General features: G+C 44.0%; 6 protein-coding genes across 8 annotated transcripts; 2 read left to right on the forward strand and 4 right to left on the reverse strand.

Annotated features, from left to right (window-relative positions):
- Positions 1–699: 699 nt before the first annotated feature.
- On the reverse strand, positions 700–1795 carry LOC116205491 (NDR1/HIN1-like protein 1). Its single transcript, XM_031538117.1, has 2 exons — positions 1307–1795; positions 700–1201 (listed from the first exon to the last, which is right to left on the reverse strand). The coding sequence occupies exons 1-2, from the start codon at positions 1649–1651 to the stop codon at positions 911–913; spliced, it is 636 nt and encodes a 211-aa protein (XP_031393977.1). The 5' UTR covers positions 1652–1795; the 3' UTR covers positions 700–910.
- A 1927-nt stretch (positions 1796–3722) lies between these two features.
- On the forward strand, positions 3723–7930 carry LOC116204772 (stromal 70 kDa heat shock-related protein, chloroplastic-like). The gene is made up of 8 exons (XM_031537053.1): positions 3723–4384; positions 5061–5313; positions 5435–5514; positions 5604–5746; positions 5837–5935; positions 6022–6211; positions 6563–6961; positions 7276–7930. The coding sequence occupies exons 1-8, from the start codon at positions 3809–3811 to the stop codon at positions 7675–7677; spliced, it is 2142 nt and encodes a 713-aa protein (XP_031392913.1). The 5' UTR covers positions 3723–3808; the 3' UTR covers positions 7678–7930.
- Positions 7931–8132: 202 nt separating this feature from the next.
- Positions 8133–10175, reverse strand: LOC116204773. Its single transcript, XM_031537054.1, has 2 exons — positions 9558–10175; positions 8133–9317 (listed from the first exon to the last, which is right to left on the reverse strand). Exons 1-2 carry the CDS (start codon positions 9748–9750, stop codon positions 8449–8451), a joined length of 1062 nt encoding a protein of 353 aa, XP_031392914.1. The 5' UTR covers positions 9751–10175; the 3' UTR covers positions 8133–8448.
- Positions 10176–12106: 1931 nt separating this feature from the next.
- LOC116202917 lies at positions 12107–13476 on the reverse strand. Of its 3 annotated transcripts, XM_031534552.1 has the most exons (4): positions 13440–13476; positions 13246–13325; positions 12562–12945; positions 12107–12472 (listed from the first exon to the last, which is right to left on the reverse strand). In XM_031534552.1, exons 3-4 carry the CDS (start codon positions 12853–12855, stop codon positions 12326–12328), a joined length of 441 nt encoding a protein of 146 aa, XP_031390412.1. In that variant the 5' UTR covers positions 12856–12945; positions 13246–13325; positions 13440–13476; the 3' UTR covers positions 12107–12325. The 3 variants fall into 3 exon arrangements, with proteins under 3 accessions (XP_031390412.1, XP_031390411.1, XP_031390413.1); XM_031534551.1 differs by lacking the exon at positions 13440–13476 and having other exon boundaries at positions 13246–13395; XM_031534553.1 differs by lacking the exon at positions 13440–13476 and having other exon boundaries at positions 12562–13362.
- Positions 13477–16051: 2575 nt separating this feature from the next.
- LOC116203685 (leucine-rich repeat receptor-like serine/threonine-protein kinase BAM1) lies at positions 16052–21083 on the forward strand. The gene is made up of 2 exons (XM_031535551.1): positions 16052–18938; positions 20096–21083. Exons 1-2 carry the CDS (start codon positions 16349–16351, stop codon positions 20464–20466), a joined length of 2961 nt encoding a protein of 986 aa, XP_031391411.1. The 5' UTR covers positions 16052–16348; the 3' UTR covers positions 20467–21083.
- On the reverse strand, positions 20932–22804 carry LOC116203686 (metallothiol transferase FosB-like). The gene is made up of 3 exons (XM_031535552.1): positions 22417–22804; positions 21437–21765; positions 20932–21340 (listed from the first exon to the last, which is right to left on the reverse strand). The coding sequence occupies exons 1-3, from the start codon at positions 22623–22625 to the stop codon at positions 21249–21251; spliced, it is 630 nt and encodes a 209-aa protein (XP_031391412.1). The 5' UTR covers positions 22626–22804; the 3' UTR covers positions 20932–21248.
- Positions 22805–23022: the final 218 nt, after the last annotated feature.

Genomic DNA, 23022 nt, shown 5'->3' on the forward strand with positions numbered 1-23022 from the left:
TGAGTCGTGACCTCTCCTGCATAAAATATTCAGCATCTGTTAGAAGCTTATAGATTATTTATTAATATTAACATATCGGTATTTTTTTTACTCGGTCAGATTTTATTATTAAGTCAATTAATGCATTGATATCAATAGTCAACTGCTCTGGATCTTGGATCTTGAATGAACCCTACCATCCCAATTTCACTTACAAAATATTGGATGAGTAATACACAGTAAAGTGACTATGTAAAATTTCACTCTGGAATAACGCGTATTTAGTAAAAAGGAGAGAGTTGTGTAATGGAATTTGTCATTCGAGAGTAAGTTTTATATGATCACTTGATTATGTACTACTCGCTCAATATTTTTTCAATTTCGCTTCTTCCTATAATCGTCTATCAAATCGATATCTTTTAAATAAAGAGGGAATTCGGTGTACCACGTTACTTTTCACTCATAAATATGAGAAAAACCGGATCTGGTGCTAATCCTGATTTGCATTAGCTACTTGCGCGTCTTGGCATCGGTCTATCCACTGCCTATTGTTGTGCTACCATGTGGTAACGTATCATTCGTTAACATCTAGTTGAGAAGAAGCCCATTTATCAACCCACTTGAAGTTTGAATGTTAAAGTAGAAATCAAAGGGATGTGCCACCACAATCACGATTGTAATCTCTACTTGACCGATAAAAATCACTATGCAAGTAACCGATTAAAATCACTATAAAAATTACTGTCACTTAACGAATCTTTATTTGTGGCTCAGTACATGTAAAGCTTGGACGCTAACATTCTCCATCGCATGCCAACTGCCGAGTATACTCGAAATTTGTGCCTAGACGTGGAAGTCTCAAGTTCCACGTGATTTCTCAACTGTGATACTCCGAACTTGGATCAACCGATCTTATTTGCCAAGAAATCTTTTAGACGTTCACGACACAGTTCTGCATCATCTGATACTTCACCGCACTTCCCCCGACCGCAGTCCCTTTGCTTCTACTCCCTAAGGTGATGAATGCAGGGCACTTCACAACAATGTGGTAGCCCCCCGTTGTGATCCTCCCGACTCTCCATCTCAGCCGTCCGACCAACTTGATCATCACCAGTACCATCCCGTTCCCCTGATCTTGGCTCAGCGCAGCTGCATTGTACGGCGCGATTGGCACGGAGTAACCAAACAGGAACGGCGACCACACATCGACCTCCTTGTGACCCTGACACATACATACATGTTCCGCTTCAACAGAGTCAATGACAGGATACTACACTCTTTGAGTAAAGATCTGATAATAGAGGTGCCTTGGTAGCATATACCGGACCTGGTACGACGGAGGGATCGCCGTGCGGAGCGTGATCTGCTGGTCCCTGTAAGAGGCATAAGCAACAAGCTTGTCATAGTATATGCCGAGGCGGGCATTGGGGTTGCGGCACACCACCGTCACTTGGAAGGTGACGTTGAGGAGGTACGGGTACGTGCCGACATTGAAGCCGTATACAGTGGCATCCTGGAGCACGAACGACGGCTTGTGGGGACGGAGCACGAACCAGAGGATGAGAGCAATGACGAGGATCACAAAGACAGCTGCCAGCGCACCAATGAGGGCCTTGCGACGGCAGCTGCTCTCACCGTGGTGGGGGCAGCTCTCGGTACCGTCATCCAACATCGACCTTGCTGGGATCGATCTCACAGTACAGATGCAGGAACCGAACTCCGGAGATGGCCGGGATGGGCGGAGGTGAGCGGTGGCGGAGGCGGAATGTGCACAGGCAGCAGGGTACACTAACTAATTAATATGAATGAAGATTGGAGGGCGACTCATCATGATATATAATAATACAAACATTAATGGTCTGATCTCTCTCGATCATAGCGTTCTTTCTTTTATTATATATATTTTTTCGGTTAGTGTTATTATATTTTGAATTTCATGGAGGCCATGCACGTCGGTGAGGGAGATTCCGGTTCTTGTCAACTGTGTGATTGCCTTCAAATAAAATAGTTCCATGCACGACTTTTTTAGTCACGTAGCCTTAATTAGGTCTCTGTTTTTCCACTAATTATAATAATTGAACTTGGATCTTGCACGTTTATTCCGATTATGCACCGCGCTACCGCTACGCTCTTATATTTCTGATTGGGTTACCATGCAATGGTGTGACTCGAGTTCAAAAAAGCTTTTAATATAAAAAGGAACGTATCAACTGCACTTCACGGTGAATTTGATTCTTAATTTCCACTTAAGCACACACAGTAATTATCACAACTCACGTGAAACGACCCTTTTGCCAAGAGATTGATCGCGTACATAGTTTAACCGAATGTAAGTCTAATCTAACTATCTAAATGTTGAGTATGAAATATGAATGACTCTCTATTCAGATAGTTACTTACAATAGACATCAAGGAATTTGACTTGGTGGTAGTGTGTGTGGCCCCTATAATTTTCACCCAAGTTCAATCCTTGGAGTCCGGCCTCAAGCCCTAGATCAAGCTTGATTAGTTACTTTTAACTTGCCTGGGGAGATGGATTAAAATCGAGGTGCCCGCAAGTTGTCCTGAACACCGCCTAATGCGGCCGTAAATTATGGTAAAAAAAGGGGGTTACTGGACACCGTCGATGGCCGAGAGATTCAAAAGTTTAGCAACAATATAATATCTACTCTTTTCCCTGTTAGTTCCGAAAAAAATATTAGCTAGGTATTATTAATTCATTTTAAGTAATAATCAACGAGAATGCTTATAAGTGAAAATCTATGCACTTGTTGTGGGATCAATTTTTCACTTTTAGACATTATAATTTGACATCACACAACCAAATGGCTGAATAATACTCACCGAATATTTACTTGGTAGTTCCTGCTAGTACACAACAATGCAGATGGATAAAATTCCTACTAATTCATTATTGTAGGCGTTTTTTTTTAACCCCCTAATTAATGGTAAAACGTCCATTCACAATCCTACATTAAAACATACACATCAATCTCAAATCAAATTATATTTTTTTCATTTTTATCCTATCTTTTTCTTCTCACCTATTTTAATGAACTTAAATTTTATCATTATTTTATTGATTTTTTTCCTCACCAGGCCCGCGCAACGGGTGAGAAAAAAGACCAGTTGATTAATTGATTTTCAATCCCTTCGCCTTGATGACTATGTGCGTGTTTCTCCAACTTCCTCAAATGCCTCCAGAATTGAACTGTAAACTAAAGAGTAATAATCAATGTAATTGCTTAAACCAAAGCATGGATAGCCTGCCCTTAACCCACCCGGAAAAAAATATCGGATCGAACCCACGGCCACGCCAGCTGATCCGGACACGACAAAATCAATCAATCTCTCAATCCTCCTACTGTTTTTTTTTTTTTTTTTTTCCTTTTAAGAAGCTTCTTGAACGTTGATGCAGCTGAGCCCATAAGAAGAAGCAAAGCCTCTAGAAGGACTACAACTGTGTGGCCCACTCCACTCTATCCCTACGCTATCCGAATCAGACAGAGCCCTCGACTTCCAACTATCACGTGGGCCCCAGCCCACAACTCTACCGAACCACCTCGACCTTTCCAAACCGGGCAGCCCCAATCTACGGCCCCGATTCCACCATCTCCCCCCTCCCCGCTGCCCGTCCCCTCCCCCGGGCTGCCCGCCCGCGGATCGTTCTGGAACCCGCCACGCGCCACCCCCCTTCCCCCCCCCCCCCCAACTTTAATATAATTCCACCTATGCCCCTCCCCCGTCTCTCGTCGTATCACAGCTGCCGTACTGATCAAGCCAACACTGCTCTCTGCGTTCTGAATTCCTCTGCATTGCCTCTCCGGACATGGCTCCGTCCTCAGCCGCAGCCCAAATTCACTTCCCGGGCCTCGCCGGGCCGTCCCCCTGCTCGTCCTCGAAGACCCAGAGGGTGGGCCACCCTCCGCGGTCGGTCTTCTTCGGGCAGGCCCTCGGCTCGGCCTTAAAGGCCTCGCCTTTCTCGAAGCTCAACGCCGGCCGGAGCTCGAGACCGAGGAGGAGGCAGGCCGTGGGGCCCGTCACTGTGGTGTGCGAGAAGGTGGTGGGCATCGACCTTGGCACGACGAACTCCGCGGTGGCGGCGATGGAGGGAGGGAAGCCCACCATCGTTACCAACGCGGAAGGGCAGAGGACCACCCCCTCCGTGGTGGCATATACCAAGAACGGGGACAGGCTTGTCGGGCAGATAGCTAAGCGGCAGGCGGTGGTGAACCCGGAGAACACGTTCTTCTCCGTCAAGAGGTTCATCGGGAGGAAGATGTCGGAGGTGGACGAGGAGGCGAAGCAGGTGTCGTACAAGGTGGTCAGAGATGAGAACGGGAACGTGAAGCTCGAGTGCCCTGCTATCGGAAAGAGGTTCGCCGCGGAAGAGATCTCTGCTCAGGTATTTGTTGTGTTGCTCATTTGCTCCCTCTTTCTTCACCTTCATGTTGGGTTTTCTGTGGGAAATGCATTCGCATTGGATTCTCAGAGCAGAGCCCTGGACTTGGTAGTTAAGCTGTTAAGGTGCAGACGGGTAATTTTCCTGGAGAGATGATGTTGATAGTGGCATGTTGACGGAGGGTCTCCTTATCTGATTGCTGTCTTGTTCAAGCCGGACAATGGTGAAGTTTTTATTTTTATTAAGGGACTGCAGGTTGGGTGCTGTTGCCAGTAACTCTGGACGACGTTGAATTGGAGTCCTGACAATCTAGGTTCCGGGTTACCGTGATCTAATGTTTGGGGCCGGTTTCAAATTTGAGATTTTTTTCGAGCTGGTGGGCTGTATTGTATGATTGAGAGTTCTTTACATGGCATTTGGATTCGGTCTAGTTTTGAAGGTCTGCAGAGGAGATTTTCCATGCAGATGATTGGTTGTTCATCAAGAAGTTGTGGCAATAGACTTCGTAGAGAGATTATTACGATAACAATATAGTTGGACGGCTCCCAAGACTTGAATTCTTCTCAAATGATATGCAGAATTGATTATCTCTCTCTTCTTTCTAGACAAATTTTTTTTTCCTGCTTTCTCGACATTACATTTGATGTCACGACCAATGCTTTAATTTACCGTGGTGCAGGTGTTGAGGAAGCTTGTGGATGACGCTTCCAAGTTTTTGAACGATAAGGTCACGAAAGCTGTGGTCACAGTGCCAGCTTACTTCAATGATTCACAAAGGACAGCAACTAAAGATGCGGGTCGGATTGCCGGTTTGGAAGTTCTCCGGATCATCAATGAACCTACTGCTGCATCCCTGGCTTATGGGTTTGAGAAGAAGAACAACGAGACTATTCTTGTGTTTGACTTGGGTGGCGGTACTTTTGATGTCTCAGGTACTCTTTTATATCTATTTCTCCTCTTCATTTTTATTTGTCAAATTTTAGTTGTAGAAGTTGGTCATTGTTTCTTTGCTAGTTACTGTTCTTTACTCTGTACTTGTTACTTGTTTTGCAGTGCTCGAGGTCGGTGATGGTGTCTTCGAGGTCCTTTCCACTTCAGGAGATACCCATTTGGGAGGTGACGACTTTGACAAGGTTTGTTAGTCATTTCTGTTATCTGAAGATTGTCTCCTTTATCCTCTTTGAGGAATGAACTTTTTCTAAGTGATCAATCGGTTATGCAGAGAATTGTCGATTGGCTGGCTGAAAACTTCAGGAAAGATGAAGGGATCGACCTTCTGAAGGACAAGCAAGCCCTTCAGAGGTTAACTGAGGCAGCTGAGAAGGCTAAAATGGAGCTATCAACTCTTACACAAACGAACATAAGGTGCATATATGCACATATACATCTACTCGGGAAGTTTAGCTTGTTTTGTTATTGACTCTTTTACTGATTGTGAACTAATTATTCCTGCAGCTTGCCTTTTATTACTGCCACTGCAGATGGTCCAAAGCACATTGATACCACGCTAACAAGGGTCAAGTTCGAGGAGTTATGTGCTGACCTGCTCGATAGGTATCTAGCAGCAATCCATTGTATTGTACCCAAAGGCAATTGCTGTTATGATTGTCTAATCATATTTACTTATTCCATCTTTGTAGACTCAAGAAGCCGGTAGAGACTGCCTTGAAGGATGCAAACCTGAGCTTTAAGGACTTGGATGAAGTCATCCTTGTTGGAGGCTCAACTCGTATTCCAGCTGTTCAAGAACTTGTTAGGAAGATGACCGGGAAAGAACCTAATGTTACAGTAAACCCAGATGAAGTTGTTGCCTTGGGAGCAGCAGTGCAGGTTGGTTTAGATCTCCTTATAACTGAACTATGGTCTATGGAAAATAAATAAATAAATAAATAAAGTTAATTATCCAAATTAAAATTAATCTCGAATGAATCCTTTGATAACATGATGTAGGAAGAGCCTGTCAAAACCTTTCACACACCAAATATGCTAATCCAATTGTAAGGACCCTCTTCAAATATGCTAATCCTATCGAATCTTTCTCACACCAAGTTGCGAGGAAGAATCAGTTTAATATATTCTTCCCCGATGTATCCGTGCGAATCCAGAGCACATATAGTTTTGAGCTTATGTAAATGGGAGAACTGACTCTTTCCTTTTTTTTTTTTTTGGTTACCTATTTAGGCTGGTGTTTTGGCTGGGGATGTCAGCGATATTGTGCTCTTGGACGTGACCCCATTGTCTCTTGGACTAGAGACTTTAGGTGGTGTGATGACAAAAATAATTCCAAGGAATACGACCCTCCCCACTTCCAAGTCTGAGGTTTTTTCAACTGCTGCGGATGGCCAGACAAGTGTTGAGATCAATGTTCTTCAGGGAGAGAGAGAGTTCGTGAGGGATAACAAGTCCCTGGGAAGCTTCAGACTAGATGGTATTCCACCTGCACCGCGTGGAGTTCCTCAGATTGAAGTGAAGTTCGATATCGATGCCAATGGCATTTTATCAGTCACTGCAGTTGACAAAGGCACGGGAAAGAAGCAGGACATCACAATAACTGGTGCTAGCACTCTGCCCAATGATGAGGTACTTCTTTCCGGACTTTGCTTTAGTGATTAATACTTTTTTATGAGTCAAGTTGTTACTAGGTCTGATTTTAAAGAGGATGTGCCATGTGCCGAAAATGACATACTCTTGCCATGCGATGCTCTTGCTATGCTCCGCGAATTTGTTGAGAGTCGTAAGGGCACAGTGAGGCACAAGGGGGTTGCCTCAGTTTAGTGGCCAGCTCACATGCACTCACAATCCTTTGGGCTGTCCAGGAGTAGAAGTCGGTCTTCTTTTTCGAAGTTGTAACACGGTTGATGTTTATTGGTTTACTTATTGAACAATGAGTGCAGGTGGAGAGGATGGTGAAGGAAGCAGAGAAGTATGCCAAGGAGGACAGGGAGAAGAGAGACGGAATCGACACGAAGAACCAGGCAGATTCCGTCATCTACCAGACCGAGAAGCAGCTCAAGGAGCTCGGGGATAAGGTTCCAGGCCCTGTGAAGGAGAAGGTCAAAGCCAAACTAAAGGAGCTCAAGGATGCTGTTACCGGCGGCGCAACTCAAGCAATCAAGGACGCGATGGCGGCTCTTAACCAAGAGGTCATGCAGCTCGGGCAGTCTCTCTACAGCCAGCCTGGAGCTGCTGCAGGGCCGAGTTCTCCGGGTGCAGGGCCATCAGATTCATCAAGCAGTGCCAAGGGAGCCGAGGGAGATGGCGATGTCATTGATGCCGATTTCTCTGACAGCAAGTGAGGAGATTGGAGACATAGCATGTGTTCCGAGTAGCATTTGTACATGTAGGTAAAAATTATATGGCTGATCCGAGTTGGAGGCGACTTATTATGTTGCGGTAGGGGCTTCGATTGTTGCTAAAATGTACAGATAGAAAACAGCGGCATGAACGTTCTCGAGAATGTCTTGTTAGCAACCTAGGGGCCACAATCAAACTGTTCAGGTTGGGTAATATAGTAATATAGCAAATTCGACTTCTCGTATTGAAATTTGACATCTGATTCGACAACTGCCCCAACAACGTAATGAGATTGCGATCATAACTTGGTCAATCTACGATGATCATTGTCCCAGGGTTGTCGAGTTTGTCGGTGGCATATTGCTTCGAAGCTAACTTCCCAATCAAATATGCACAGCTTGATGATCAAAAGCAATAGTGACAAGGAAGAAGGGAACAGTTTGTGCTATGGAGACGCCGACAATAACGTAATATGTTCGTCATCCATTGACAAAAGAATCAGTCAATATACACGAACAACAAAAGAGGGGTATAGATATACACATGAACATCGGACTGTCGAGAAACTAGATGCAGATTGTAGTTTCAGGTCAGGTTGGTGAGATATCGAAGAATACATTAGTGAGTCGCATTTCTCCGGCTGAAGGAGGGTGCAGTACGAGGAGATGCTGACAGAAAACCAAGATATAAATGTGATTTTCCGCGACACCCTATTCCGGCTTCGGTAGACTCCCTGTTCTTACGACTGCTCCCCCTTTGGAACAATGTCCTCCCTACATAGCCGTCCTTGGGCTATGGGGGACGCTGTCGGCCCTCTCAGGCCTTCTGAGACTGTAAGCCCCGTGCTCGTCCGCGTAACCATAGTTATTGAATCCACCCGTCCGGTAGTTTCTGCCGGGCAGATAGTACGGGCCAACCCCTTGATTTAGGGGGCTCCTGCCGATGTCTGCCCTCCCTGCAGGGGCCCCGCTCCCGCGGTAAGGCTCGAGTTGGAGTGGCCTGGGAGGGTGGTAGCTGAAGTGGGGAGGGTGCTGGTGGCTGTGGTGATGGTGGTGGCTCGAGCTATAGTAGTGGTTGTATTGCATTTGTGGGGCACTCCCGGCCCCATGGCCATTGCACGGGGCCGGGGTGTTACCGAGCACGTGCAGGGCCGGCGAGCTATGGACCTTATGCATATGGTGCAGCGCGCTATGGCCATGATAGCTTCTCATGGAAGCAGCCTCCTGGGACATGGTATCCCCCGGGTTGCTATCTGGGGAAGGCGACTTCGGGGAGGAGCACGCGGACGAGATGCTGAACGTAGCCCGGCTCGGGCTGTAAGGCCCGAAAGCTTTGGGAGTGCCTGGACTCAGGCTCAGGTTCATCCGAACAACCCCATTCACCGCATCAATGTAGCGCTGCTCCAGGGCGTGCGGGTCCAGGGACGCAACCTGCTGGGTCTCGATCAATGTCGGGACCGAGGGGAAGAGGAATGCCCGGAGCCTTGGGGTCCCCTCGCCTGCGTGGCGATCGTACTCCTCGAACATGTGCTTGAGGTCCTCGTCCAATGTAACGGACACGAGCGCGTCAAGGTCCTCCGCGGCAAGCTGGTACTTGAGAATCATGTTCCCTTCAAACAGGGCAGACAGCTTCTCCATCAACTCTGCATTCATCAATCGGAATCCCATCGCAATCAGCAAACATTTTAACGTTAAAAATCAAACATTTCTCTCGCATGAAGAACATTTGTCAGACAAACTCAAATGAACAAAACCCTTCTTTAATTCGAAAGTACAATCGCCATTTCCACTAATTAGTAACCAATTGAGCCAATTCAAAACCCAGAAACAGAGCCAGCCGCCAATGCAGGGTGGGAGAGAGAGAGAGAGAGGATTTTACGCACCGGAGAAGCTGATGCTGCGGGGGACGGACACGACGCGGGTCTCGCCGCCGACGTACTTGAGGTGGCCGTCAGCGGGCCTGGGGAGGATCTTGCCGCCGTGGCTGCAGAGGAACTTCACCTTGTTCTTGGGGGAGGACGGGGCCACCGCTGCGGGGGCCGACTCGTCGCCGCTAACGCTGCCGTTCGCCGCCATGGGTTCCTTCCCCGCCAATCGCAATCGCCGACGAGATAACCCGAGAAAAGAACAGCAAGAACCGGAGGACGATGAGCTGAATGGCGGGGACGAGGCGGGGGGAATGGAACCGCGACGGAATCAGGGAGAGCGGAGGAAGAAGAGCTTAACAGGCAGGGCATTAACAAATGCCGGTGAGAGATAGAAGGAGAGGATTCAATGGCGAATTAGATAAATTGCCATTAATGGTGGCATTGGGTTATATAGGGAAGAAAGATCCATCGGATCAGAATAAGCCGTTTTAAATTTTGCATTTTCTTCGCAAATTTTTTTTTCTTTCTTTTTTAATTATCTCTTCTTCTTTTTTTTTTTTTGAATTTGTAACGGATTTTGTGTTCGAGACCTCCAGCGGGCTCCTAAAGTGATCGATTTCATTTTGTTCTATTGATTTAATTGACGTCAAAAATAGCAAAATTGTACGATTTTGTGACAGGTATTTGATTTCTCCGACACGACGATCCCGAGATTCCTTGATTACACGAATATTATTGAGTTGCTTTATTAGATGCTCACATGTTAGGTGGCAATGATTAAAAGGACTTAAAACTATTTACTCATGGAATAATATTCTCAATTAGGAGTGCTCGGCCTAAAACTCGAATCCCCTCTTTTCAAGCACGAAAAGAAAGCCACCATTGTTGATTTCGATCGTGTTCGCATTATTCATTTTACACATTTATTAAATGATGAAATTACACTTCAAATACTCTTTTCAGATATATCGAAATTAAAAAGTACGCCCTTCTCAATCATGATTTTTCTTGATCGCTGATGCTGTGTACCATTTATTGAGATCCTAATGCAAACCGACGACGACAGCGAACGTGCCTTTGCATTATTTTGTTCATTTATCTAGGAAATATAGGGACATACATATAATATATCACATTAAAAAGATTATGCCAATAATAATCAAAGAATATTTACTACCGTGCCTTTACCAAAGTTATGCTTCCCAAGGCTAGCATTTATTTCATTGTTTTTTCCCCCCAATTTTTGATGAAAAATCAATCTATGTACACGAGCTATCCGTACAAATTACGTGGGATACACAGTTAAATTTGCCATGACGGTGGGGGTAATCTGGTAATTCGACCCATCGACACAATCTTGGTCGGAACCTTAAAACTTCGAAACTGCCAGTCTGGCGCATCCAGATGTTTCCTTTGGCATGTCCCAGGGCCCCACAAGATTCGGCCTGACAGCGACGTTCTCTGCGGGCCGATCTAATTTGTCAGGCCCAGGCCCAGGATTGAGGACCAGTTTTCTCTATGGTCCAATGGGCCCATATGAGGCCCATAGACTGATGGGACGTCGGGTGCGGACTCCGGGTAATTACACCGAGTTTCAGTTTACCTCATTAATCTTTTCTATTATTTTTTCGGTTACAAAGGAGGTTGATGGGTATAAATATAATAAAGTTAAAATGAAAGGTACATGTAATCTTACGATGAGAATCAAACTTGAAATCTCTTGGGCTCCGTTAGGCTTTCGAATCCTAATTCAACTTTCAAATTTAGCCAGACATCACCCCTCCTTCTACAAATGTGGCACAAAGAGTACTTAATCATAGCCATGTGTATGCGGTGTCACTGTATTCCATAAACCGATCCTATATATATGACTTTATGAAGCACAGTGACACAACATATACGTGTCGACAATTAAGCACTTTTGGTGCCACATTTACGGAAGGAGGAATGGTGTATGGCTAATTTTGAAAGGAGAGAATATCGTTAGCTATTCATTAAATTATTCGGAGTGTCGTCGAAATTTACCCTAAATAATATAATCATTACGTTTTACCTTTTTTCTTTCATTTAATAATAATTTCTCTTTCATATTTTTCCTAATCATTTTTATAATTATTTTTTTAATAATAAACTTCTCATCTACTTTTACATTTATATATACCTACGTATATATATTCTTATTCATCAATATATTTATTGACACTTGCAATCATTACACAAAATTAAGTTGAATTTGATTATTATCCAACTCAAAAACCAAACGCAAGCTTGGTTATCAAGGCATTGCGTTATAGGTCTTTTCTCTTGGATCTTTTCTGTTAACTTCCTTTCAAGACTGCAATCCTTCAATTTTCACCAGTCATGATTGTCCTTACTTGTATCTTTCAACCAACTTAAAATCGAACAGTAAATCAATGACAAGTCTTGTGAATTCCAATATCTAAGTATTAATCATTTTGTCCATACAAACAGTATCATAAACGATCGCTTAATCCTGACCAGACTTGATAGTGCTTCTTATAAGCTCAGAATTAAGAAAAAGCAAAATGAAAACTCGAAATATCTAACCATAAAATGGGAAGATAGATTCACCTCTAAAAGGAGACCGAAATAGATGTACGTCTATCGATAATGATACCGTGAGTCTCGAATTTGGCTTCCAACATATACAATATAACCTCCACTCGATCAAAATAGCTTTTGAGTTATGTGTTGGTTTGAGTTTCCTGTCAATAACAATGAGTATAAACAAATATCCACTGATAAGGGCCAGTGGTGAATTGCTAGGAGAAAGCAAGAGTACTATGTTCATGAGAAGGCCAACGGATCCCTTCTCTTTGGCAGGGGAGAGGGGCGGGTTGGGCAATGTACGTCGGGTAGTTCTGCCCCGGCATCACAACTGAGAAGTCCGAAGCATAGGACATTGGCACCTGTACATTGTATACGACATAAGAGACTGATCAGATAAGGAAGAGGATTCAAGTCATTGACAGAGCAATCTGCTTGAATTTCGGCTTACCGGGTCTTGATCCACGGCCTTATGCGACAACCCAGCTTCAAGAGAGATCTCAGTCGTCACGCCTTCCTGTGAAGGAATAGATGGGACCGGCCTAAAGAGGTGCTCGAAGATGGCCATGATGAGGAACATCGATATCAATATCGCTGTAGCAACAAAACCGAAAGAAATTGCATTGATGGAAGCTCCGAAGCTCTTCCACGGTTCTTCCGTCTCGAAACCCGTCTGGGACGGGTTAGAGTTTGCAGCCGCGTACACACTCCAGGACCTCGACCTCTCGGGGACGAACTCGTTCATTTTCGCTCTTAAGGGGCCTTCCTTCTCCTTATTTCATGATGAATGAATTCCGCCCGGCTCTTGTCTGAGTCGGTTCGAATCAAATAATTCCTGCAACAACATTATCTTATACAGATATATACTCTCTCGAAACCAGCTTCCTAGACCATGTGTTGCAAAGAATTGGTCCCGAAACCAAGCGCGTTCAAAGCCGAACAATCACAGGCAGTCTATCCTCAAGCAAGCCAAGATATTTGAGGACACAGACCGATTTGACCACAACCCAAAGCATCTCGAGTAATTGTTTTCGTCGTTATAGTTACAGAAAAAATGTAGAATGTGATGCGGTTTTTCGAACTTTATCATAGAACGAAAGTAAAGCACACTCGGAAAGCAATGGCAGGAACTGACCTCAAAGATGGGACTTTGGTCTCTAAGGCAGCAGCCAGTCCAGTGATCTTCCTTAGCTTCGAATCCTCAGTAAGCTTAATCTGCAATGGAAGACACAGACAGAAACAAACTCCTACATTTGATATATATTCACGTGTTTGTTATTGAATTTTTTTTTTAAAGTATTTAAAGGAATGCAGCTCAGCTCCAAATACCTTTACAAACCCCACTGAAAATGTAAAGACAAAGTTTCATGATCATCCCAGCAGAGCACTTTTCTTTCCCACTTTTTATTATGGTTCTATCAATATATACACACACACACATATAGATATATGCTTTGGTGACATGCTTGATTCTGTTATTGAAGCACATCCTTAGATGAGTACCCATAGCTTTATTTTCTGCAGGGTATCCAAACAAAAATTAAAAAAAGAACTGTAAAGAATATTTGTATGGCAGCCAAATATAAGGGTAAAAATCAATATATACGTATATATATATATATATATGGGGACATGTATTGGTGCTGAAGAAAATTGTTTTTACGGTCTCTGAGTGACTAGAAAGAACTGCAATAATTATGTAATTGTTAAATCCAGAATTGTTTTAGAGCCCCTCGGTGCTCTTTTTCACTATGAAAGGAAATCTTTTTATCTTGCTTAATTAGTAAAAAAAGGGACTTTTTTTTTTGTATTATTCTGCAAAGCAGAAGTGGATTTGGTATAGAATGCAGCTTAAACATATATATATATATATATATATATTATTATCATGTAAACATAATGGAAAGATCACTTTTTCAAGCTAAGATTGCTTAGTAAAAACAAATTCCAATTGAGATCGACTCCTAGAAGCTATAACTGCTACATTTATGATGCGTTTCCCGTTTCGTAATGAGGGCCTACTTGTCTTTCTGCAATAAATTTTGCTCGATAGCATCGTTTGTCATATATGGCTTTATGGTTTCTCGAACGAGAATGGTCAAATAATATAATTCTAAATCTTGTCATGACAAAATTGTTGATTAATACTATCATTAACGACTAATTATATGAGATAAAAATGGAATGGAAGAAGGATATTTACAATAAATTATTATAGTGGGGAGGATCTCTTTTTGATTAAGGGTCCATTTAGAGGGGGCATTAATTGACAATCGAAATCAGATCCAACATGACCTCTGGGGTGTAATCATAAAAGGAGGCAAAATCACACACAATCCCCATCATATTCCCCCACTAATACTAATATATATATATATATATATATAATAAACGAAAAGCGAGGCATTGAAAAGAAAAGCTGCTGACTGATATTTTGTGTAAACAAATCAAAATTAATTGATTTGCAATATTCTTTTGATTAATTATGTTGAAGGGGTCACTTCAAAAAATAAAATAAAATAATAACAAATTATCATTTCCTTTATTGCATAAGACATCCTTGTAAAAAGGGGAAATGAACTCATGAAGAGAAAGCAATGCATTTGATAAAAAGTAGATTCAAAGAATCTCTACCTATTTGTCTATCTCTTCTTTAATTTCCAGCCTTAATATCCTCCCTCCTTTTCTCTTTTTCTAATAATTTTCTATTCTAGTACTCTCATCATCATACGTTCACTCGAGCATCTACCGAGTAAATTGATTCGGTGATATTCTCGACTCAATCGAACTCGAGGAGTGACCCGTATTAATACGGTCCGAGCTTATCCTTTGAGCCGAGCCAGCGGGTTAGGAAGCACAGAGACAGACACATCTCTCTTGGGAGCTGGGGCCAAACCCGATTTGTTTCTTTAGAGGGCTTAAGAGGGCCCAAGCCCAAAATGGTAACCCAATTTAAGTGGGCCAGACATAGGGCCCAACGAATCATCTTTATTAATCATATCTTCTATTTCTTTCTTCTTTTCTGCTTTTTGTGACCATTGTGGTTTCTTTGTTAAAGAATTGACATGGCCATTGGATATAAAAGAGAGTTGTCCCCCCCAAATGGCCAAATCATGTAGAGCATGGAAGAAGACATGAAGGAAAACAAAGAAAAGGGAGAGACTGATAAAAAGCTTCTCCATTTCCTCCTCATGGATGCATCCTATCATTATGGCACAATTATGACATGTCGATCATTAGTAGGGGAAGATAGACAGATTGCAATGATTCCGCAATAATCATCATTCTCGTACTCGTATACTCTTTTATTTTACTTTTTTGGTCGACCACATGGTTATTTTGAACTATTTGCTTGATTCATGCGTATTCCTACTTGTGTTACTGGTAAGATAGAGCGCGCTCACGACAGGATTCCGAGGGCACAACAATTTTTGCGTAAGTTTATGAACTCAATCCCAAAATCTTCTTGCTATTCAAGAAATATAAGATACAACAAACTGGCTCAACCCTTAACCACAAGCTCGAAGACTACAGATGAGTGCTATTTGGAGTCATCCCAGACTGATGCTAGCTAGTTGTATATGATTTCTCTGGGTCGACTGCCCATATTAGATCGCATATAATCCGGGCTGTCAATTCCCACATGGAGATGAGCTTGGAAGGCTTGAAAGGGCCATGAGATTCATTGCCAACAAAAGGGTGTGAGGACGAGTTGTCCATATCATATGATATTATAAGACTGCAAGCCCTCATTTTGGTGGGAATAAAGTTGCTGCTTCCTTTAACTAAAGCTCAACTAGCCATTTCCCCAACAACAATGAAAAAAAGAAAAGCAACAACTTTCACTTTTTATCTCCACTCACTCCCCACCAGCCTCAACTTTTAAATTTCTGTTATCTCAACGGCTTTATAATTCACTGTGTCTCCTCTCTTTGCTTTTTCTTCTCCCCTTGGTCTGGTCTAAGTTTGCCTAAAGAAAAGCTCAAACAGACTGACACACATAACCCTCCATTTCCAGCGAAACCTTCGATTTCCCTCGCCTTTCACATAGAACATAAAGCAAAAGAAGAGAGAGTTCAATAAAGAAAAGCTTGGAGCCTTGGCTTCTTTGCTCTTTCACCAAAATGTTTGAATTCCCCTGCATTTCTTTCATTTCGTGCTTCCTTTCCCTCCAAACTCCTCGGTCGGGGATAAATTGAGCCTGATAATCTCCGGTTGGAGTAGAGAAGTTTGAAGACATGATTCTCATTGTCTTGACAGTGTTGATCTTGCAAGGAACGCTGCAATGTGGTTCGTCTTCCTTGCTCGGAGATTTCGATGCCTTAATAGAGCTGAAGCAAGGTTTCCAGTCTGCTGAATCAGTTTTAAGCACCTGGAACTCGTCGGTCCCTGGTTCCGTCTGCTCATGGACAGAGGTCAGATGCTCAAGGGGACGAGTTGTATCTGTCAACCTCGCCGATTTGAACCTCCAGGGCTCGATAAGTTCTGCTGCAATTTCGAGGCTCGACCATCTGGTGGAGCTCACTCTTTCAGGGAACAACTTTGGGGGCCCGATCTCGGTCTCAAACTTGAGCAGTCTTCGGTGGCTCAACATCTCGAACAACCAGTTCAGTGGAAGCTTGGAGTGGAACTTCTCCAGTATCCGGAAATTGAAAGTACTCGATGCTTATAACAATAACTTCACCGGTCCACTTCCACTAGGAATTGCAAGCTTAGAGAGGCTCGAGTTCTTGAGCCTCGGCGGGAATTACCTTACTGGGAAAATCCCAGAAAGTTACGGCAACTTTTCGGGGTTGAAGTACTTATCTCTCGCTGGGAACGAACTCCACGGAAAAATACCAGCTGAGCTGGGGAACTTGACTGCCCTGCGGGAGATTTACTTGAATTACTACAATGTCTTCGAGGATGGGATTCCTAGAGAGCTTGGCAATCTCGTAAATCTTGTTCATGCGGACCTTTCTTCATGTGGATTGGATGGTGAAATTCCGGGCGAGTTGGGGAATCTGAGGTCACTCAACACGCTATATTTACACATCAATGTCCTCTCCGGTCCAATTCCTCGAGAGCTAGGGAACCTAACGAGATTGGTGAACCTCGACCTCTCCATCAACTCACTCACTGGAGAGATTCCATTTGAGTTTGCAAATCTCAAGCGGCTCGAGCTTCTGAATCTCTTCATGAACAGGCTTCATGGCTCGATTCCTGAGTTTGTTTCTGAACTCCCAAGACTGGAGAGACTCGAGCTCTGGAGGAACAACTTCACAGGCATGATTCCTAGGAATCTAGGCCAAAATGGGAGGCTTCAACGACTTGATTTGTCCTCCAACAAGCTCACCGGCACAGTCCCGCCCAGCCTGTGTCTTTCCAATCGACTTGAGGTATTGATTCTCCTCGAGAACTTCCTCTTTGGTCCAATTCCAGAAAGCCTCGGTCGGTGCCTTAGCCTTGTCCGGGTAAGGCTAGGACATAATTACCTGAATGGAAGCATTCCTGAGGGCTTCATTTACTTGCCCGAGCTGAACCTGATTGAGCTGCACAACAATTTCCTATCAGGAACATTGTCAGAAAATTATCGAAACATCTCACAGAATCCCGGTAAGTTGAACAAGCTGAACCTGTCTAACAACTTGCTCTCTGGACCATTACCCATTTCACTATCGAACTTCTCTAACCTTCAGATCCTTCTGCTCAATGGGAACAGATTCTCGGGTCCAATCCCGGATTCTTTAGTAACCTTGAGAGCAATTGTAAAGCTCGATCTCAGTCAGAACCTTTTATCGGGTCAGATTCCTAAAGAAATCGGGAAGTGCAACCATCTCACCTACCTTGATATGAGCCAGAACAACCTTACAGGTCCGATCCCACCCGAAATTTCTGATGTTCAGGTATTGAATTACTTCAATGTATCAAGAAACCATCTGAACCAAGCCATCCCCGTGAAAATCAGCATGACAAAGAGCCTTACCAACGCGGACTTCTCCTTCAACAATTTTTCCGGAGAAATCCCCGAATCAGGGCAATTCTTGGCCCTCAATGCATCTTCCTTTGTTGGCAATCCTCATCTTTGTGGTTCCATCCTTAGAAATCCTTGCAATGTCGCCGTACTATTGACAGACAAGACAGAGAACAAGGGGCCGTCAAACTTGAGGCTCATTATAGCGCTTGCCATATTAGTGTTCTCTCTAGCCTTTGCAGCAGCTGCAATTTTCAAGGCCAAGTCGTTCAAGAGGAAGGGCGGTAACTCCTGGAAGATGACCTCATTCCAGAAGCTTGATTTTGGTGTTTTGGATGTCCTCGATTGTTTGAAAGATGGGAACGAGATCGGTAGAGGTGGTGCTGGGACTGTTTACCACGGGAAGATGCCAAACGGGGTTGAGATCGCTGTAAAGAAACTTCCAGGACTTGGTGCCAAAAATCACCATGACCGTGGGTTCCGAGCTGAGATTCAAACGTTAGGAAACATCCGTCACCGGAATATAGTGAGGCTGCTTGCTTTCTGCTCGAACAAGGATGCAAACCTGCTCGTCTACGAGTACATGAAGAATGGAAGCTTAGGAGAGGCATTGCATGGGAAGAAGGAAGGAATGTTCCTAGGATGGGATCTGAGGTACAAGATCGCTGTCGAGGCTGCCAAGGGCCTTTGCTATCTGCATCATGACTGCTCGCCGCTAATCGTGCACCGGGATGTGAAGTCCAACAACATCCTACTGAATTCGAGCTTCGAGGCGCACATTGCTGACTTTGGGCTGGCCAAGTTCCTATCAGGCGGCAGTGGTCGGTCCGAGTGCATGTCAGCAGTTGCTGGATCCTATGGCTACATTGCTCCCGGTACGTAAATAAATACACAGTAACCTGATTCTTCTCGGTCGGCCTTACTGATATTTCTGCATTCATTAGATCACAGCACTTCATTATTAAACTAGTGTTGTGGTTCTAGCTGGAACTTCCCTTCCTAGGGTGCAGGTCATGACAGATTTAGAACATACATATCGATTTCCAACGGGTTAATCTGAACAAGAACACCACAATGTTATGGGTGTCAAGAATGATAATATTTATGCATGTGCATTTCATTATGTGCCATAGATGATGACTTCCCGACCCAACCCGAGTCTCATATCAGTCAACGACTCGATCACCGGGCCTTTCGACTCTAGGAACATATGAAAGCTACAGAGTATCCATCTCTGGGCGGGCTCATCACTCTTTCCTTATTTCAAGGGTCCTGCCAGTAAAGAGCTGGTCTGGTCCCCGCCCAGATCTCACTTTTGGTTCTTTTTCGTTGGCTTACTTTCTTCCCACCTTAAATTTTTTTATATACCAACTTATTTATCCTCCCCTTTTTCTTTTCCCTTCTTTTAATAACGCCGGAGGAATTTGTGTCTAGATTCAAGAAATTCCAACCCTTGTGGGGTCGGGAATTTTCTTTTTATGTACAGGATTGACGAACAATCGACTATCACAGAATTCATGTAGGTTCCATCATTATAATCGACACTATAACCGATCCGATTTAAAAAAAACAGATACGAATGGATCTTTCTACAATGTGAGGTGGGGGTGAGTATTTATTATCAAAGATTGATTTTATGGTGGAATCAACCTAGGGGCCAGAGCGACAACGACTTTTGCCTTGGCGTAGTCCACTAGTTCGTAAATTTACCATTCATGGATGTTGATAAGATCCTTCTTTTCAATAGCACTTTGACGGTCCTGGCAGTGGCAGAAGAAAATGCACACTACGGAGGGACCCCGGACCACCTAAAAAATCATTCAGATTTAATAAAGGGAAATTATTTTGGGCCTCGGAGAGACACAATTTGAGGTTGCCAACCCAAAGGTCAGTTTCACTTCTCAATCAGGGAGGGAAGTGGCCATACCCCGAAAACAGCATTGGGCTCACTATCATTGCATGGCATGGCATGGCATTCAATTAGATGATTGAATCATTCCTTTGACATCACCATTTGGTTTCATTCTTGCAGAGTACGCGTACACACTGCAGGTGGATGAGAAGAGCGATGTGTACAGCTTCGGGGTCGTCCTCCTGGAACTCCTGATGGGCCGCCGGCCTGTGGGTGATTTTGGGGAAGGCGTTGACATAGTTCAATGGACGAAGATGGCGACCGGCGGCCACAGAGAGGAGGTGACCCGTATAATGGATTCAAGGCTAACCCTGGTCCCGAAAGATGAGGCGATGCACATGTTCTTCATCGCAGAGCTCTGCATCCAAGAGAACAGCGTCGAGCGCCCGACCATGAGGGAAGTTGTTCAGATGCTGTCGGAGTTCCCTCATCACTTATCAAATGATGAGTCGTCGTCTCATTCGGCCCGCTGCAGTACCAACACAAGCTAGGAAGCGGTCAAGGAGGTGCTTGTGAGAGTCCTCAGGAATGTCCTGACTATGTCTATCAGAAACAGAAGTATCCGTATAAACTTCGTAAATCTTATGCGGTCGATGTAAATCTCCGATGTGATGCGCCAAGAAAATATCATCCGGCATGGCATTTGTCCAGGATGGATCGTCATAACAAATCTTGCTATCCAACTGTCATTCAAAGAAATTGGGACCATGGAAATGTTGCGATGATTAATGCTTTGCTGGTGTGCTAAATAAAGAGGGGACAAGAGATAGGCCGGACCGTACACGATAATGCTAATCGTAAGTGCCTAATCCCCCCGGACCTCACAAGTCGCTTTCGTGTTTCCCATCACATCGAATGATGCTTAGTGAATCAAATTGTGATTTTACTGAAAGAAGGATCTGGAAATTAATCCGTGATCAGCGTGTAAAGTCTTTACCAAAACGATAAGCGCTATATGACACCGGAACAAAAGTGGACTTATATATAAATGGATACAGAATCAACCAATTTTAAGTAACACAAACAATCAAACAGAAAATATATATGTGCAAGAACTGAATCTGCACTTAAACTTATACTCTCAATGGAGCCCTTTTTTTTTTCTTTACAACATTACACTTCAATTTAATTCGAGACTTCTAAGAGTTGACAGGAGCACGAAATTTGGATGGTAGAGCAGGTATATGTCCTATACACATACGGCTGATGCATCCTCCAAAATGCTCGGCCAAAATTGCTTCGAACCGGCTTCACAATCTATCCGGAGACCTCTTCAGATGGAAATATCCATCATGTTCAACATCAAGTTCTCCATCATCACTGTTGCTACTTCGATGGCGCATCGTATGTCGGAGGTCCTCTTTGCTGAAATTGGATAAACAAGGATAGGGTCATTAATTAGGAACTTCTATGTAGTGTTCAGTTGTATGGTCTGCACGAAATCGTCGGCCCTGGACTTACCATATAAAGGGGAAGGAACCGGGCTCCTCTCAGTGCTGGAGAGCTTGAGAGGGCACGAAGAGATCGGGAGAACGGGCAAGTTCTCGCAGTTACAGATCTCGATCATGTAACCGTCCGGGTCATGAAAGAAGAGCTGGTCAACCTTGATTCCGCTGTCTTCCACGACAGCAGTCACGTACTCAATGTTCATGTCCTCAAGCTTCCTTATCAACCGTTTCATGTCGTAGCACTGGAATGAGATGTGGTTGTCCTTCGGGTTAATCTTCCCTTTCTTCACCGGGACATTTTCCATCTCAAGCAAATGGATCCCAATTCCATAATTGAACAACCTGATGGAATAAACAAGGAAACATTCTCCAGTCAAGACATGCCCAATTTCTAAATAAGAACAAGTTCATCCGCAATGGTCGAACATCGGATTTACTTCATTCTAGGAATGGCCTTTCCGAAGTCAAGACATTAGTGCCTATGTTTTAATTATCAGCCAGCACTGTCGGGCTATCATATTAAGCGATTGCCGTCGAATCGATCCAGAGACAACTAAACATGGGTGTCCTGTCCTGAGATGTTTGGGCAATTACTGGATCCCGCATAACCTCAGTATCCTATTAGACCATTATATATACAGTGAGATCGTACAAGGGACCGGCACGACTCAGTATGGGATTGAATTACAATTATCAACTCGAAATCGAGGGATTTCATCGAGATTACGTATTGAAGACTAGGAGATTTGTCCTATGCCCAACCGCAGTTGATAGTTCTATCCATGACATGGTAATGTATCCTAGCTCAGGTTCTCTAGGAAAAGCAGGGGAATTGGATAAAACATGAGAGCAACATGAAAAACTGAGGAAAACAGAGCAATGCATGTCGGGAAGTTCACGAAACCGGAAAACACGGGAACAGGTAACAACAGAGAAAAGCAGAAATTGGGGATAGGATTCAGAGGGAATGGAGCAGAGGAACGACAGACATACCAGGCACCCTCGAAGTTGAAGGACTCTGGGCGCTTGATGAGGACGAAGCCGAGGACTTCCTCGTAGAAGCGGACAGAGTGGGGGACGGACTTGCAGACGAAGGAGACGTGGTTGAGGGCCAAAAGAGGGGGCTCGGGGTAGCTGTTGTCGGTGCTGTCGTTGTGCCCCTGCTGTAAGTCCTGCTCGGCGCTCACAATCTCTCTCCCCATCACCTGGCTGGATCTCTCTGTAAATCGAACAAGAAGAAGATGAAGGAGGAGGAGGCGGAGGAGGTGTTCAGAGCTCCGGGCTCGAAGATGAGGAGGAAGCAGGGGCTGAGGAGAGAGAGAAGGGATGAGGGTGTTGTTGAGACCAGGTGAGGTGTGACACAGATGTCTTGGGCAAGCTCCGGGAGACGTGTATATATAGGCACATGTTGAAGATGATGAAGAGAAGCACGCTGCATTCCTCTTTCCCTTCAATTTTTTTTTTTAAGCCTGATATATGAGAGTTTAGGGAGCCCAACTAATTCAATTCAAACCAAATCAACTCGGATAAAATTATCACAGTCTGAATTTTCTTAACCACACTTTAGTTAAGCCATCTTCTCTAAGTGTATATGTATGT

Source organism: Punica granatum, chromosome 4, assembly GCF_007655135.1.
Source record: "Punica granatum isolate Tunisia-2019 chromosome 4, ASM765513v2, whole genome shotgun sequence".
Taxonomy (NCBI): Eukaryota; Viridiplantae; Streptophyta; class Magnoliopsida; order Myrtales; family Lythraceae; genus Punica; species Punica granatum.

Coding starts and splice junctions, on each gene's coding strand:
- LOC116205491 (XM_031538117.1), bottom strand. CDS start 1,651: ATGTTGGATGACGGTACCGAGAGCTGCCCCCACCACGGTGAGAGCAGC. Junction 1,202..1,306: donor CGATCCCTCCGTCGTACCAG/GTCCGGTATATG, acceptor TGTATGTGTCAG/GGTCACAAGGAGGTCGATGT.
- LOC116204772 (XM_031537053.1), top strand. CDS start 3,809: ATGGCTCCGTCCTCAGCCGCAGCCCAAATTCACTTCCCGGGCCTCGCC. Junction 4,385..5,060: donor CGGAAGAGATCTCTGCTCAG/GTATTTGTTGTG, acceptor ACCGTGGTGCAG/GTGTTGAGGAAGCTTGTGGA. Junction 6,962..7,275: donor GCACTCTGCCCAATGATGAG/GTACTTCTTTCC, acceptor CAATGAGTGCAG/GTGGAGAGGATGGTGAAGGA.
- LOC116204773 (XM_031537054.1), bottom strand. CDS start 9,750: ATGGCGGCGAACGGCAGCGTTAGCGGCGACGAGTCGGCCCCCGCAGCG. Junction 9,318..9,557: donor CCGCAGCATCAGCTTCTCCG/GTGCGTAAAATC, acceptor TGATGAATGCAG/AGTTGATGGAGAAGCTGTCT.
- LOC116202917 (XM_031534552.1), bottom strand. CDS start 12,855: ATGAACGAGTTCGTCCCCGAGAGGTCGAGGTCCTGGAGTGTGTACGCG. Junction 12,473..12,561: donor AGGCCGTGGATCAAGACCCG/GTAAGCCGAAAT, acceptor TACAATGTACAG/GTGCCAATGTCCTATGCTTC.
- LOC116203685 (XM_031535551.1), top strand. CDS start 16,349: ATGATTCTCATTGTCTTGACAGTGTTGATCTTGCAAGGAACGCTGCAA. Junction 18,939..20,095: donor CTATGGCTACATTGCTCCCG/GTACGTAAATAA, acceptor TCATTCTTGCAG/AGTACGCGTACACACTGCAG.
- LOC116203686 (XM_031535552.1), bottom strand. CDS start 22,625: ATGGGGAGAGAGATTGTGAGCGCCGAGCAGGACTTACAGCAGGGGCAC. Junction 21,766..22,416: donor TTCAACTTCGAGGGTGCCTG/GTATGTCTGTCG, acceptor TTATTCCATCAG/GTTGTTCAATTATGGAATTG. Junction 21,341..21,436: donor GGTTCCTTCCCCTTTATATG/GTAAGTCCAGGG, acceptor ATCCAATTTCAG/CAAAGAGGACCTCCGACATA.